This window comes from Anabrus simplex, chromosome 7 (assembly GCF_040414725.1).
Source record: "Anabrus simplex isolate iqAnaSimp1 chromosome 7, ASM4041472v1, whole genome shotgun sequence".
Classification (NCBI taxonomy): Eukaryota; Metazoa; Arthropoda; class Insecta; order Orthoptera; family Tettigoniidae; genus Anabrus; species Anabrus simplex.
The window spans coordinates 286,177,871-286,192,643 of NC_090271.1; the positions used below are offsets into that span (position 1 = coordinate 286,177,871).

General features: G+C 38.9%; 1 protein-coding gene across 1 annotated transcript in view; it reads right to left on the reverse strand.

The window, feature by feature from the left end:
- LOC136877565 (uncharacterized) overlaps positions 1-14,773 on the reverse strand; it is a 55,571-nt gene that overhangs the window by 29,157 nt on the left and 11,641 nt on the right. Inside the window, exon 2 of the mRNA XM_067151708.2 lies at positions 2,490-2,679. Coding sequence (XP_067007809.2) covers positions 2,490-2,679 — 190 coding nt within the window. The remainder of the gene's footprint in view (positions 1-2,489; positions 2,680-14,773) is intronic.

The following is a 14,773-nucleotide window of genomic DNA, read 5'->3' on the forward strand; positions in this document are numbered from 1 at the left end:
GTTGTGCTTTACTGATACGGTATGTGATTAAATTAAGTAGAGTGAAGAGTGGGGAATCTTTAGGTGTGTGTGATAATTGAAGCTATTTTAGTTGGCTTATTCTTTTTTTGCACTGTAAATTTCTATTGACTCCTTTACCTATAAAGGCTTTTTTAAATTATTATTTTTGATGTGTAACATTTTAAGATCTTTGCTGTTGTCTCTAAGTGGTGGGTGTTGTCATATATAAATAATAATAATGTTACTGGCTTTCTGTCCACTGACTACTTTTACGGTTTTCGAGACGCCGAGGGGCCGGAATTTTGTCCCACAGGAGTTCTTTTACGTGTCAATAAAGCTATCGATGCAAGACTGACGTATTTGAGCACCTTCAAATACCACCGGACTGAGCCAGGATCGAACCTGCTAAGTTGAGGTCAGAAGGCCAGTACCTCAACCGTCTTAGCCACTCAGCCTGGCTGTCATGTATGTGTTCGCAGAAAGTTGAATGTACGTTGGTTCTAATTGTGTTTTAGTGTTCTTTGCATCTGGTGTGGAAATTACGTTTCATTTGGCTGATATATGTGGCATTATAGTTTGGTTCTTGGCGTGTGAAATCATATTTTCCTGATCTGGAAAAATGGTCTTTTTTGTTTAGATTATATTTACAAATTAGTTTTTGTAATGTGTTGTTTGTTCTGAATGCTATTTTAAATCCTTGTTTTTTGAATGCCTTAGCTATTTTGTACCTGTCTTTATTAATGAAATAGAGAACTACATACAGAGGGGTCCAGAAAAATGTAGACATTCTTTGATAGTTAATATCTTTGGAACAAAATAACATATCGTTGCAATTCTTACGCGGTAGCATGGTCCATTGTTTTTCCAACAGATGATGAAGGTTGAGTGAATAGCGCAACAATGTTGGCATGTGTTTTCCAGCAGATGACAGTGCAGCAATGAATGAAGTAAGACTGTTGTTTGAGCAACGCAAGGCCGTATTAAAATGGTACTGGAAATAAGAAAACATGTTGGAGATACAGCGGCAGTGGTGTAATGTGTACGGAACTCAGCCACCAACACGTACAACAATTTATCGTATTCGGGATAAATTAGAAGCTGACGGTACTATTCAGAATATGCATAAGGAAAGGTCCAAAGGACCAAAAACATCAATAATTCCAGCTTCAAGCGCTGTGTTGCAACATTTTACTAGGTCAGCTCAAAAATCTCTGAACCAAAGTGCACGTGAAAGCAGGGTAAGCTGATCAACTGTACAATGAATTCTGAAGGCTGCAAAGTGGAAAATGTACATTCCAAGATCGCTGCATGCTATGAACGAGGAGGACCCAGATCGAAGGATGGAGTACTGCGAGTGGTTTGAAGGCATGCTTTGCGAGAATGAACTTTTGTAGGGATGGCTATCTGGTCTGAAGAAGCGTAATTCAAACTGAACGGTACTGTAAACCGCCACAACTGCATGTACTGGGCTCATGAAAATCCTCATGTTCATGTGGACAAACACGTTAATCTTCTCGGTGTTAATGTGTGGTGTGGTCTGTCATCGCATTGTTTGATTGGCCCTTTTCTTCTTTGAAGGTACCATAACTGTGAGGTGTATCATCTTATGCTGCAGACATTGATTTCCCTCCCATCCGAGAGGTGTTTGGAAATGCAAGATTTTACCTCCAACAAGATGGCGCTCTACCTCACTACCACAGAGATGTCAGAACCTACTTGGATGAAAATCTACCTGGATGATGGATAGGTCGAAGAGCAGCTGTTGTGTAGCCACCATGGTCTCCACACCTTACACCTCTTGACTTCTACCTATGGGGGACCTTGAAAAATGAAGTTTATCGACAAAAGACAAGTACAGTGAACGAGCTACAAAAACCATCGAGGTGTCCTATGCAGCTATTACACTGACAACACTGGCAGACAAAGTTCGGTCAGCAGTTCAGCGACATCGATCTTGTTTGGCTGCTAATGGGGGTCACTTTGAACACACAAAATAACCTTCCTCCAGATGCAAGAATTGTAATGGTATGTCATTTTGTTCCATTAATATTGACTATCAAAGAGTGTCTACATTTTTCTGGACCCCTCAGTATTTATCATTTTTGGGTGAGTTTGCTTAGATTTTTTTGTTGAATTTTAAAAGACAGTCTACTGTCTCTATCCATCTCCTGCGGACGTATTCTCTAGGCGGCAGGCTCCCCACAGCAGCAGAATAAAAATGATTTTTGTTGCAGTTAATGATGTTGTTGTTGTTGTTGTTGTTGTTGTTGATATTTTAGAGCAGAAATTGGAGTACAAAAATGTGTGTAGGATATATAATAAGCAGTAGATAATATTAGCATTTTAGTACTGAGAACATCATTTTCTTAAAAATGAACAAAGTAAGGAATCTAAGAAGAAGACCTTGACAATTCTACCATGTGTGTAGTAGCTGTTATAGTATTTTAAAATATTCAAACTTTTCACTCATAAGATAGTTCATATCGTACCTGAAGATATGTTACTGCTGGTTTTATGTAAGTGGCAGAATTGATTTGCACTCCAAAATGCCGTTTGAAGACTGCATTGACAAGTCGACTCAGTGATGCTCCAGGTTTGGCTGGGTCAAAGAGAGCTGCCTTGCTGTACCCCTGAGCCTTGAGGAAACTGTTACCCATGTACTGTGCTGTAGCTAGATACCTGTAAAAAAGATCAGTTCATTATTTATTATTTCTAAACGTGCTATCAATATAAATTCATATTATGTAACCTGAGCATAACAAAGGAAAGTCGAGTCCAAGATTCAAATGGTAAAGTAGTTCCTTAAGGGTATCTGTATGTGAAACCCTGTTTTAAGGCGCTTTTTGTAGGTTTGCATCTAAGAAACTACTTGTTCCAAGACTACCAAATTTTGCTCGCCTTTAAACTTCAACTAGGGCAAAATACATGCATAATATCAACAATCTACTTCCTTCTCAAATTAAACTTTCAACGTATGGGGTTGTGTTCAGTACACACAATACAGCTTTTAAAAGTTGGAAAGATGATAGAAGATAAAGTTGGAATTAAAAAGGACAAACTGGGGAAAATATTCATCTATAGGACAAGGAGTAAGGGATTGAATAATTTATCCAGGGAAATGTTTGATAAATTTTCAACTTGTTTGAAAATATTTAAGAAAATGCTAGGTAAACAATTGATAGGGAACCTGCCACCTGGACGACAGCACTAAAAGCAGATCATTGATGATTGATTGATACATACTGAAGAGATGTTAGGTACCTATAGAACAAAAATGACCAACCAGTGGGCTGTGGGTTCAGATCCCACTGTTGTCCAGTTGGCCATTTTTCTTTCTTCTGTATGTCCTTCAATATGTTCTATAGGCTGTCTACTGAACACGACCTAATACTGTACTTTGAAAGTTTATTTAGAGTACAGTGCAGTTGTGAAAATTAATTATTCATTGAATCTACCTCCTTAGTTCATCAACAGGAATGAAAATAGCAACATCTGAAGCATAACAGTGAACATTTTTACAAAAACTAGTTATTTTCAGAACAAGGTTTGTGATACCTTGTCCATTTACATATACACTTAGTTTTTGCTTATGATAATAGATGGCATTACTATGCAGAAAATTCTCAAGTGAAATGTGCTTTGAGAGTCATAGAACAAGGATCTATGTTGAACATGAAAGAAAGATATCGAGGGATGCGATACATTCTAAAAACAGGGAAATAATTTTATATCGTGCTAAAACTATGTTAAGAAGATAAGAAGAAGACAGGTTTCATTTTTCCTCTCAGTAAAGCAAGTACACAGGCAGCAAAAGCCATGGGTAAGAGGACTACCCAAAATATTGCCCAAGAGTGTGACAAGACCAAAAAGAATGGAACACCAGTTGAAAGCCCAAAGAAACAATGTCCATATCCCAAGAAAATTGATCTTGATCTTGATAAGGATCATTCTTGGAATTTTTTGAAGAGGAAAAGGAAGAAATTCCAACCCTCCATAATTGCTTACTGTCGTGAAGGAGAAAAACAATTTTGCTAGGGTGAAAGTGACATTCTGGGTATGTTATAGGGAATGGGAAGTAGTTATTGATAATTGGCAGGTGGCAGATTCCCTACCTGTTGTTTTCCTAGCCTTTCCTTAAATGATTTCAAAGAAACTGGAAATTTATTCGGTAAGTTATTCCAATCCCTAACTCTCCTTCCTATAAACAAATATTTGCCCCAGTTTTTCCTCTTGAATTCAAACTTTAATCTTCATATTGTGATCTTTCCTACTTCTAAAGACACCACTCAAACTTATTCGTCTATGAAAGTCATTCCACGCCATCTTTCCACTGACAGCTCGGAAAATGCAGTAATTAAAACTGAGAGGACTTTTCCTATTTGTGAAACTCACAACCTGACTTTTAACCCCATTTATCATCATACCTGCTGTCCATCTCACAACATTATTGAGGTCATTTTGCAGTTGCTCACAATCCTATAACTTATTTATTACACTATACAGAATAACATCATCTGCAAAAAGCCTGATCTCTGATTCCACTTCTTTACTCATATTATTTGTATATAGGTATAAGAACACATTAAAGTCCAGTAATACTCCTCTTAATTACTTCAGAGTCAGATAAAGTTTCACCTACTTTAATTCTCTGAGATCTATTTTCTAGAAATATAGCAACCCATTCAGTCACTTTTTGTCTAGTCCAACTGCACTCATTTTTGCCAGTAGTCTCCCATGATCCACCATATCAAATGTCTTTGACAGGTCAATCACAATGCAGTCCATTTGACCTCCTGAATCCAATATATCTGCTATATCTTGCTGGAATCGTACAAGTTGAGCTTCAGTGGAATAACCTTTCCTAAACCCGAACTGCCTTCTATCGAACCAGTTATTAATTTTGCAAACATGTCTAATATAATCAGAAAGAATGATTTCCCAAAGCTTACACACAATGCATGTCAAACTTACTGGCCTGAAAATTTCAGCTTTATGTCTATCACCCTTTCCTTTATACACAGTGGCTACTATAGCAACTCTCCATTTATTTTGTATAGCTCCTTCATGAAAACAATAATCAAATAAGTTCTTCAGATATGGTACTATATCCCAACTCATTGTCTTTAGTATATCCCCAGAAATCTGATCAATTCCAGCCACTTTTCTAGTTTTCAACTCTTGTATCTTATTGTAAATGTCATTATCATAGGTAAATTTTAATACTTCTGTAGTACTAGTCACCTTACCTATCTGGACATTATCCTTGTAACCAACAATCTTTACATACTGCTGACTGAATACTTCTGCCTTTTGGAGATCCTCACGTACGCACTCCCCTAGTTCATTAATGATACCTGGAATGTCCTTCCATTTTTCACTAAAATTTGTATGACTGCCAGTTATGCTTGCCATCATGTTTTCCTTAGGTAACTTCATTGCTAGATTCAATTTCCTAGTAAGTTCCTTCAATTTCTCCTTACTTTCACAGCCATTTCTAAATCTATTTCTTTCCAATCTGCACCTCCTTCTTGTTCTCTTTATTTCTCACTTATAATAAATGTGTCTTTACCGTTCCTTACCATCTTTAAAGGTACAAACCCGTTTTCATATTCCTCAACAATTGCTTTAAACCCATTCCAGAGTCTGTTTACATTTTTATTTACCATTTTCCACCGATCATAGTTACTTTCTAAAAACTCCCTGTTGTTATCTTCTAGTGCGCATAATATCCAACAAATTTATGGTGGATTTAGAGAATTTAAGATGGTAATTTTGTGGTAGAAAGCTTATTTCCAGACTCACTATACCAGCAATTCTGCTACCTGACAAACAGCCCTTGTCTTCTTGACCTACTAGACTCCTGATGGTGTCTCAATGCAGATTTAAATACGTACTCCTTTTCGCAAGAGCTACATGTCTGACTGTGGAAATTGACACAAAAACGCAGTCTAGATGACAGGATATTGAAATGCATGCACATGGTATTGTACTCTGGGCCAATTGCTTACTTTTATAACCGAGTGAGTTGGCCGTACGGTTAAGACTGTGCAGCTGTGAGCTTGCATTCGGGAGATAGTGGGTTCAAATCCCACCATCGGCAGCCCTTAGGATGGTTTTCCGTAATTTTCCTTCTTCACACCGGGCAAATACTGGGGCTTTACCTTAAAAGGCCACGCCGCTATCTTCCCAATCCTAGCCCTTTACCATCCTTCCATCACCGAAAACCTTTGATGTGTTAGTGCGACGTTAAACAAGAAATAGGCATCAGAGATGACGTTGTGTTAGACAGTCGACAATCACCACTTTACACTACCACTACACACTCGTTGGCTAAATGGTCAGCATACATAAATAAAGTATTACATGTCTTTTCAATAAAAGAATCACATTGCTGTTACTTTAATCATTATGCAAGGTTTTAAAAAGCATGCCCAAAGTACAAACCTGTCCCCTACATAGTGGCTGTGCGTGTTAATGCGCTACAGCTATGGAGCCAAGCTCTCCATTCGGGAGATGAATGGGTTCAAACTCCAAACTGTCCTGAGAATGGTTTTCAGTGGTTTCCCATTTTCATTTCTAGGTGAATGCTGGAACAGTTTGTATTCATAGGCCACAGCCAATTCCTTCCACCTGCTAACCCAGTTTTTCACTATCATTCATCTCCACTAACACCTCATATGAGGTTGCGTCAGGAAGGGCATCCGGCCGTAAAACATGCCATACAATTTCATCTCGCCTTATCCCCGAATCCGTATCAGGAAATGGGCTAAAGGGTAAATATATAAGCCTCTCGCCTACTTATGATGCATCTGTATGGCCATTTCTGTTTATTCCATGTAACAGACTACAGAGTACGCCAAACTCATAATAATAATAATAATAATAATAATAATAATAATAATAATAATAATAATAATAATAATAATTGTACCGGGAGGTACACCTCTACGCCGCACATTTAAATCGTGCACCAATAAGAATTCTCCTACTGGAGAAACACTGAACTTGAAACTAGTCCTATTCAAACTTTTCCTTAGAAGATGTCACTACCATAATTTTGTGATTATGAAGTTGCCAGTGCTGTGTGTATTTGTATTTGTTTTGTTCTTCATTGAACAAGAAGTGTGGACATTCTGCAACAGATGTCACTACAAAAACTATGATCGTGCACCCTGGTGCGAAGAGAAGGAACTTTATTTGAAGAAATTTTGTATTCATAAGTTCGTTCGTTACTAAATTTTGTTCATTCATTTTTGGGTTGGCAATATTTATCCTTTCTTTCCGCCTGTTTTGAATTTAACCAATCAAGAATTTCTGTAATTAATTTCCAACCAATCACAGGCTGCTTCTTCGTTTTGCTGTGTAACTTTAAGCTAACCAATAAAGTAAGAGGGTGTGGCTTAATTATTCATGAAGGGTCTCGAACCTTCCCCGAGGGTTTATAAACTGCAGATTTTCACGTCTCTTGACCACTTGATTAACATCTAACTAAGTGTGTGAATGTAAAGCAGGAGGTGGGTGGTACCTCTTTCATCAGGTAGCAGTTCTTCAGCAAGGTAATGGCCGTTTAACATCTTTATTTCTTGCTAGCTCAGCAGTTTAACCTGCGGGAAAGGTCCGAAACCTTTTACCATGTAACCTACTTTTCCAAAAATGTAATTTTCTGCCGGCTTATGTAAAAACTTCATAAAATCTACGACTGTAATTCGGGGATAGAGAGTGATTTACCCTCTCGAGCTCCCCTTCATATTGGTTTGAGGTGACTACATTTTGTAACTGATTTTCTTCCTTTCTGTAATGTCTTAAATGATTCTTATACGAGTCACCTCCATATCAATCAATCAATCAATCAATCAATCAATCAATCAATCAATCAATCAATCAATCAATCAATCAATACTGATCTGCATTTAGGGCAGTCGCCCAGGTGGCAGATTCCCTATCTGTTGTTTTGGAATAGCCCCTGTTTCATCGGCCTAGTGCCTTTTAGGTTTTAGAATGAGTATTTAGGAGTGCAAGTACACGCCTCCATTCATTTCTTGTATTTCAGGCCATTTACTTAACCTGTTCTTTTTCTGCTAAGGCCCAGTAGGTTGGGTACAAGATACCCCTGTGTCATTTTGTAAGTTGTGCCTTGATGGCAATTAATTGTAAAGTTTGGTATTGCCTTGAATAGGCTTGAAAAACTGAGAGCTTGTCAGCTCTTTTCTAGTGTTGTTTGAATGCCTCTGGGAGGCTTGACATTGTAAAGTGAGAGCAAGTGCTCCTATTAGGGGATTTCTGCCCTTGAACAAATTTGGGCGTTGAGCTAGGAGCTCGAAATTGTAAAACTAGGGGCTTGTAGCCCAAGAGAGTTAAAATTCTTGGATCCTGTTAAATTTTGTTGTTATTGATTGTTAAAACTCAGAAAATATAACCTTATTAAAGTTTTAAATTACCGGTAACTTTGATTTGGTAGTTAGACCCATTCACCCCGGCACCTTCTTTCACCTCTGCTGTTCCACAGATATCCCGGAATAATAATAATAATAATAATAATAATAATAATAATAATAATAATAATAATAATAATAATTCAAGATCTGTCCCAGCGCAGTATGAAGATATTCCTACTTTAGGCCTACTACTTGAAACTAGCAACAGATCATTTACGTGCGTCGGGGATGAGGAGAAACTTGTCATCCAAACATAATTCAAACACGTCATTAATAAATAATAATGCAGTGAATGACACTTTGTCATAGACTATTAACATCGTATCTCTTTTAAGTATTCCGGGAACTGCAGCCTCTTGTGAAAAGAGTACGTATGAGTACAGCATGACGTGTTAATCTTACCTGAGAAACTCGACGACGAACGACTTTCCGAACTTTTCACACATCAACCAATTTTAAAAAGAGCCAGATTTTTTCTAGAAATCCAAAGTTCACCAATATCGAACTAGTCTACAAGAAACTCAAGATAAGTTTATCCTTACTATCTGCGTCTGACAGGCTATCGCGGCAGCATGGAGGTACCGGTACGGCACGAGAAACAGATACTACACTCTTAGCTACAAACATCACTCTTGACAGACAATGCGAGCTCTGAATCAATGCATATTCATGATCAAACTGCATTATGCTGTGCATATGGTAAATGTGTAACAAAGGCACAATTTCACTACCATTTTGAAACTTCACGACAACACCTCATTTCGCAAGATTCACCGCGAACAGAATAGATGTTTATTGTCAATCCTTCAGACTTGAGATAGGCGCGTGCAAAACAGCCATGCTTACCCTTCGTAGCGAGTTGTCCATGCGGTTAGGGTTGCGTAGGTGTGAGTTTGCATTCGGGATATAGTGGGTTCGAATTCCACCGTCGGTAGCCCTGAATATTATTTTTCTTGGTTTCCCATTTTCACACCAGGCAAATGCTGAGGCTGTACCTTAATTACGGCCACGGCCGCTTCGTGCTCAATCCTAGACCCTTCCTATCCCATTGTCGCTATAAAACCTATCTGTGTCGGTGCAACGTAAAACAAACTGAAAAAACAACATTTATGTTCACGGTTTTTATTACAATTTACGCTTAACTACAACAGCCAAGCAGGATAACGCTCGTGTAGGATTGCGTGGCCTGTTCATATGTCACTATTTATTTAGCATATGGCTAACACATCACATCACGTAGAGATACAGTAGAAATACATAATATTTTTAGTTTGAAGTATTTACAGGTTCAAGTTATTTACATAGTCAGCACACAATGGTGAGAGCAGAAAAAAGTCTCTAGGGTTTCTTTGGTAGGCGGTGAGACACTGCTCGATAATGTGCCGAACTGTTTGCTTCACTGCACCACAACTGCACGCTGCCGAATGAAGTACCGTATTCCCCCATTTATGGAGGGAGTCGGCACGTCTGCTATGGACATTGCGAATCCTGTTGATGGTTGTTCAGGTCTTCCGTGGAAGATCAAAACCCTCTGAGTTTTTTTTCAGCCATGGTAGGTTGTGATATTCTGATGGAGCGCTGGATATCCATGCTTGCTTCCAGGCCTGAAGCAGATTAAAGTTAGCGTCTGCTAGGTTTCCGGATGTTCTAACAGGTGGATCTTTAGATTTTATCCTGTTGATAAGAGGATCATTCATATCACCATGGATTGGCAACTGACTATTGTCAGTTATTTTATTATATTCTCATAGGAAAGCAATTTTCCGATGGAGGTGAGGTGGTGGAATATGGGATATAACAGGTAGCCAGAAAGTGGGAGTAGATCTAATTGTCCCTGATATCGTACGCACAGTGTGATTCAGCTAAGTGTAAATTAATTTGGTGTGACTACAGTTCAATCATATTGATGAGCAGTAGTCTACAGCAGAGTACACAAGACCAAGAGCGGAAGACCGTAGGGTAGATGATAATGATTTCCAGGTGGTTCCACACAGCTTCTGTAAGATGTTGTTCCTTGATCGTAACTTAGCAACCGTTTTCTGATATCAATAGTAATTCCTAGATATTGTGGATGTATGTTGTGGGCAAGACAAGTGATCTCAAATTGAACCTTCAGTTCGCGATTGTCTATTTTGTTGCTAAGGTGAAAACATGTAACTTCAGTTTTATTTGGATTCAGTTGTAATCTCCATTTGCCAAAGTACTGTCCCAAGATGGTAAGGTCAGCTGTCAGTGTTTCTTCAGTGTTTTCCATGAATTTATCTTGTACTGCCAGAGCCCTATCATCAACATATCCAAATTTCCTAGAGCTATTTTCAGGCATATGTCACTGTGTGACGATTCTCCTTATATCACTTCCGAACTACCCTACAATCAACTGATCGTGGTGTTGGCCTCGCGCCGCAGCATGGATGAAGTGGCGCTATTCGCACTCTATTAATGCTCGGCTTTCGGCTAATAGTCTTTCATTGTGCAGCAGTGATTCTATAATACGTATTTTCAATATTTTTCGTCACATGACAGCCACGCCCCCTTGCTTATGAAACCACCGAAAACATGGCGGGCTTTCGTTGTTCAAGTAGCTTCAGCCAGGCAGCGCTTCCGCTTCTCTATATTATTCTAGCTCGTTGGTACCATTACAACATGACGAAAAGTGATTAATAAGTACTTTGGTGAAAGTGCAGTTGTTTTTAATGAACAAGAAAACAGTCTTACTTAGTATGTTACCCACATGCTGTGCAAGAGTCACTACATCAGTGACGTTTCTCATTGAATGTGTGATTAGGGGTACTAGATGATCGTCTTGCTCAGTGGCGAAGCGTGAACTATGCAAGGGGGTAGACAGAGATTTATTTTATTTAAACTGTTTCAATCATATTATTATTATTGTAAGGAATTTTGTTTTGGACGCATACATCTGTATTCAGCAGTATATTAATGAGTGAAAATAAGACAAATCCTATAACAACCTATAGCCCTATAGACCTATAGACAAAATATGCCGCGGGAGTTGTCAAATAACAACATACTTTTAAAATAAAAAATAGCAATATATTTCATTGTTATGTAGATTTAATAAGAGAAATAAGAAATAAATAGTTGTTCGTACAAGTCACCTTAAACGATATTCCTGTACAGTAAATGAGTTTAATCCGCCTGTCCTTCATTTCGGCAAATATATCTATTACTTTCGTCTTGAAGTCGGGCGTCTTGCTAAGATTCCATAGAAATTCCTTCTCTATAGCTAGAGTTCCCAAGTTCAGTCTCTGGTTGGTCATCCAATTCCTTAAATACGTTTTAATTCGTTGGAAGGCACTCATAGCGCGTTCAATAGAAACTGACTTTAACGGAATATTCAGCATCAAGTTAAGCAATTTTTTTCCGTATGCGTACTCTAGAATACCTTATTAAGACTGGAAGCCAATAGTTGTTGGGGTTATAATACCGCAACCGACATTGGCGGGCAAGAAAATGCACGTACTTAAAGGGTTTTGATGCTGTCATTCATTTATTAGGTGTAAGTTTACTATACTTCGTATTTGAATATTATTAATTTATTTTTAGACGTGTCTTATAATAAAGTAAATTCAAATTAATTACATTAAAAGCATGTGATGGTAGCCAATAAGAGCACCTTTACAAAGAGAGATCTAAATACTAGCCAATGAGAGCAAGAAGAGACGCTGGTAAGTCTGTCTACTGGGCGGTGACATCTCGCTATAGGAAAGTCATAGATCCACAGTCAGTGCCTACAGATAGCGTTAGTGTTGCTCTATCTGAAAGCTTTGAAAATCAAAGGGAAAATACACAGAACGGACAGCGTCTACTTTCGCCTACGTGCTTCGTGTACCTGACGCGAGCCTTAGCATTGCCGAAGTGAGAAGAAAATAAGTAAAGCGGGGAATACAATAACGTCACGAATGTCGAAATAATTAATGTCCTAAAAACTAATTGCATTGACTAGACAACATTTCTTTCACAAAATGTTAAGGGTACACGCTGTCTACCCTGTCTCCCCTGACGCTTCGCCCCTGGTCTTGCTGGACCGTACATTTTCTCAAACAAACTCAATGGATGGAATTACCTTCGGTTTCTGCGGCATTATCTTCCAGGATTGCCTGCATGACACTTTGAACACTTCCTTTAACTACGAGTAAGTAGCCCAAACTGTACAGTCATTGTAACATGTAACTGTAACATACTAAGAAATACTGTTTTCTTGTTCATTAGAAACGACTGCACTTTCCGCAATGTTGTATTATAACCGTTTCCTAACTAGAATGAAGTTTACACACAATCAAGTCAATGGCGGCTGGCATCCGCAAATTCTAAATTATCTCGCTAACGTCTCGTTTGCGGACCCATGTTTACAAGGACGATTTTGGCTCTAGTGTTGTGTACTTACAGCTGTTTCAATTTGCGCTATGAATTATAATATACCCTGAATGAAACACGCTTAGACTTTGCAGCAAATGTGTGAATAATTTTATACTTTGATGAAGGGTGAGATGGGTAGGTCGAATCACGAATGAAAAGATTCTGAATCGAATTCGTGAAAGGAGAATGATGTGGCGAAATTTGAATAGAAGAAGAGATAGAATGTGTATTTCCCCTTTTTCTGCACTAGATACTGTGATATATTTCATAGAAAATACCACAAAGTTCACATATATCTTAAGTCAGGTTGATGGTGCACTTTTGCTTTACAGAGTTTATAGTGTTAACCATGCACCGCCAGGGTGTTCACAAAAATTGGCGGTAGGCTGTCACTGTTGAAGGTAACAGCCGCAATGTTTTGAGGATTTCGTAGACTTCCTTATTAGAAATAAAAGACAAATATTATGTAGATAATAAATGTTATTCAATAGAACGTGGTACACTTGAAATGTGGGTAATAACTCGTTGTGGTATAGGTTTGTAATATGTGAAATATGAGACATAATTTAAGAGTTCGGGAATAATATTACAAGTAAAAGTAAGATCAGTAAATGAATTGCCCAACGTGCCGGGATAGTTGTTCCGTACAACATTCAAATTAAAGTGATGTTTGAGAAAATCAAATGCCTTTCCGTTTCTTTGGATGTCTACACAGCGTGATTTAGCCGTCCCTTCCAATGTAGTTTTATGCAACCCACAATGTTCATCCCGTCCTGAAAACATCTGCCCTGCCGGTACGCTCAGACAACACAAGCGGGTATCCTGGTATTTACCACCTCACCATGATAGGGCGCCGTAATTTATACTCGTATTAAACACTGAAAGAGATACGTGTCCCTTCTAGATCATATAAACCTGACCCGCCGGCGAAACACTAAATTGATATTGTGACCGCAATAAACCTAATACTAGCTATAAGCTGCCCAGTGTGCCGTACGGAACCGTAGTGTAGTTGATCAAGGCGTGGCGGCGCGGGCTTGCATGTCAGGGGGGAGGCTCGAGTCCGGGGCGAAAATTACAAATTTTTGAAATATTTGTTTAATACGTACCGCACGCAATGTAAGTTCAATACCCGCTTTCGTGCAAGTTGTGTGTCAATGAATGTGTTTGTGGCCCTGAGAAGGGCCGATTAATTAACAGGCCGGACACATACAGGCCGGAAATAATAGGAACACAACCGCCCGGATAATATTTCATCGCAGCAGATGCTCGATGTGATGACCGTTTTGCTTTATGCACATTCGGGCGCTAATAGATCGTCTTGCGCGCTGAAGCATTCCAGGTATAATTGCTCGGCAGGCGTCCGTGATGAGTTGCCGGAGCTGGTCGGGGTCATTAATATATTTACACGGTAAAAGGACGTTGCTACATGATTTCAAGGCGTCATGTTTTGCGAACGGATGATATAACATTTCGTTAGGGTTTAGAATCGTGTGCAAAATGTGCTCACTGAACATTAATACCCTACCATACAGTACGCCTTCAGGGGAGTAGCACCCCTATAACTATGTAAACGTTAGTTGGGCTGCAGCAAACGATATTGGAAGGGGCTTATGAATCACACTGTATTAAAATCGGCCATCTTATAAGTTATAACAGAGTATACATATGACGTCAATCTTTCTTTTCCACTATTAAATGTATTATTCTACACAACTGACCAGCCCGCCTAGTGAAGTCAAAACGTTCTGACACCGTGGTTAGCCGGCTGGATTCCCGTTGGTCGAAAAAATGTTCACCATCAGAATGTTGGCCGACAGGGTAGGGGAGGTGATGGTATACAATGTCTAATCACTAGATTGCATGCCAAAAGGCTGGGTTAAATTCCAAACCTCTCCGCAGTATTCGTATGGAGTGAGGGCATATTTCGCTGTTGATGGTGATTTGTCTGTCGGATGGAG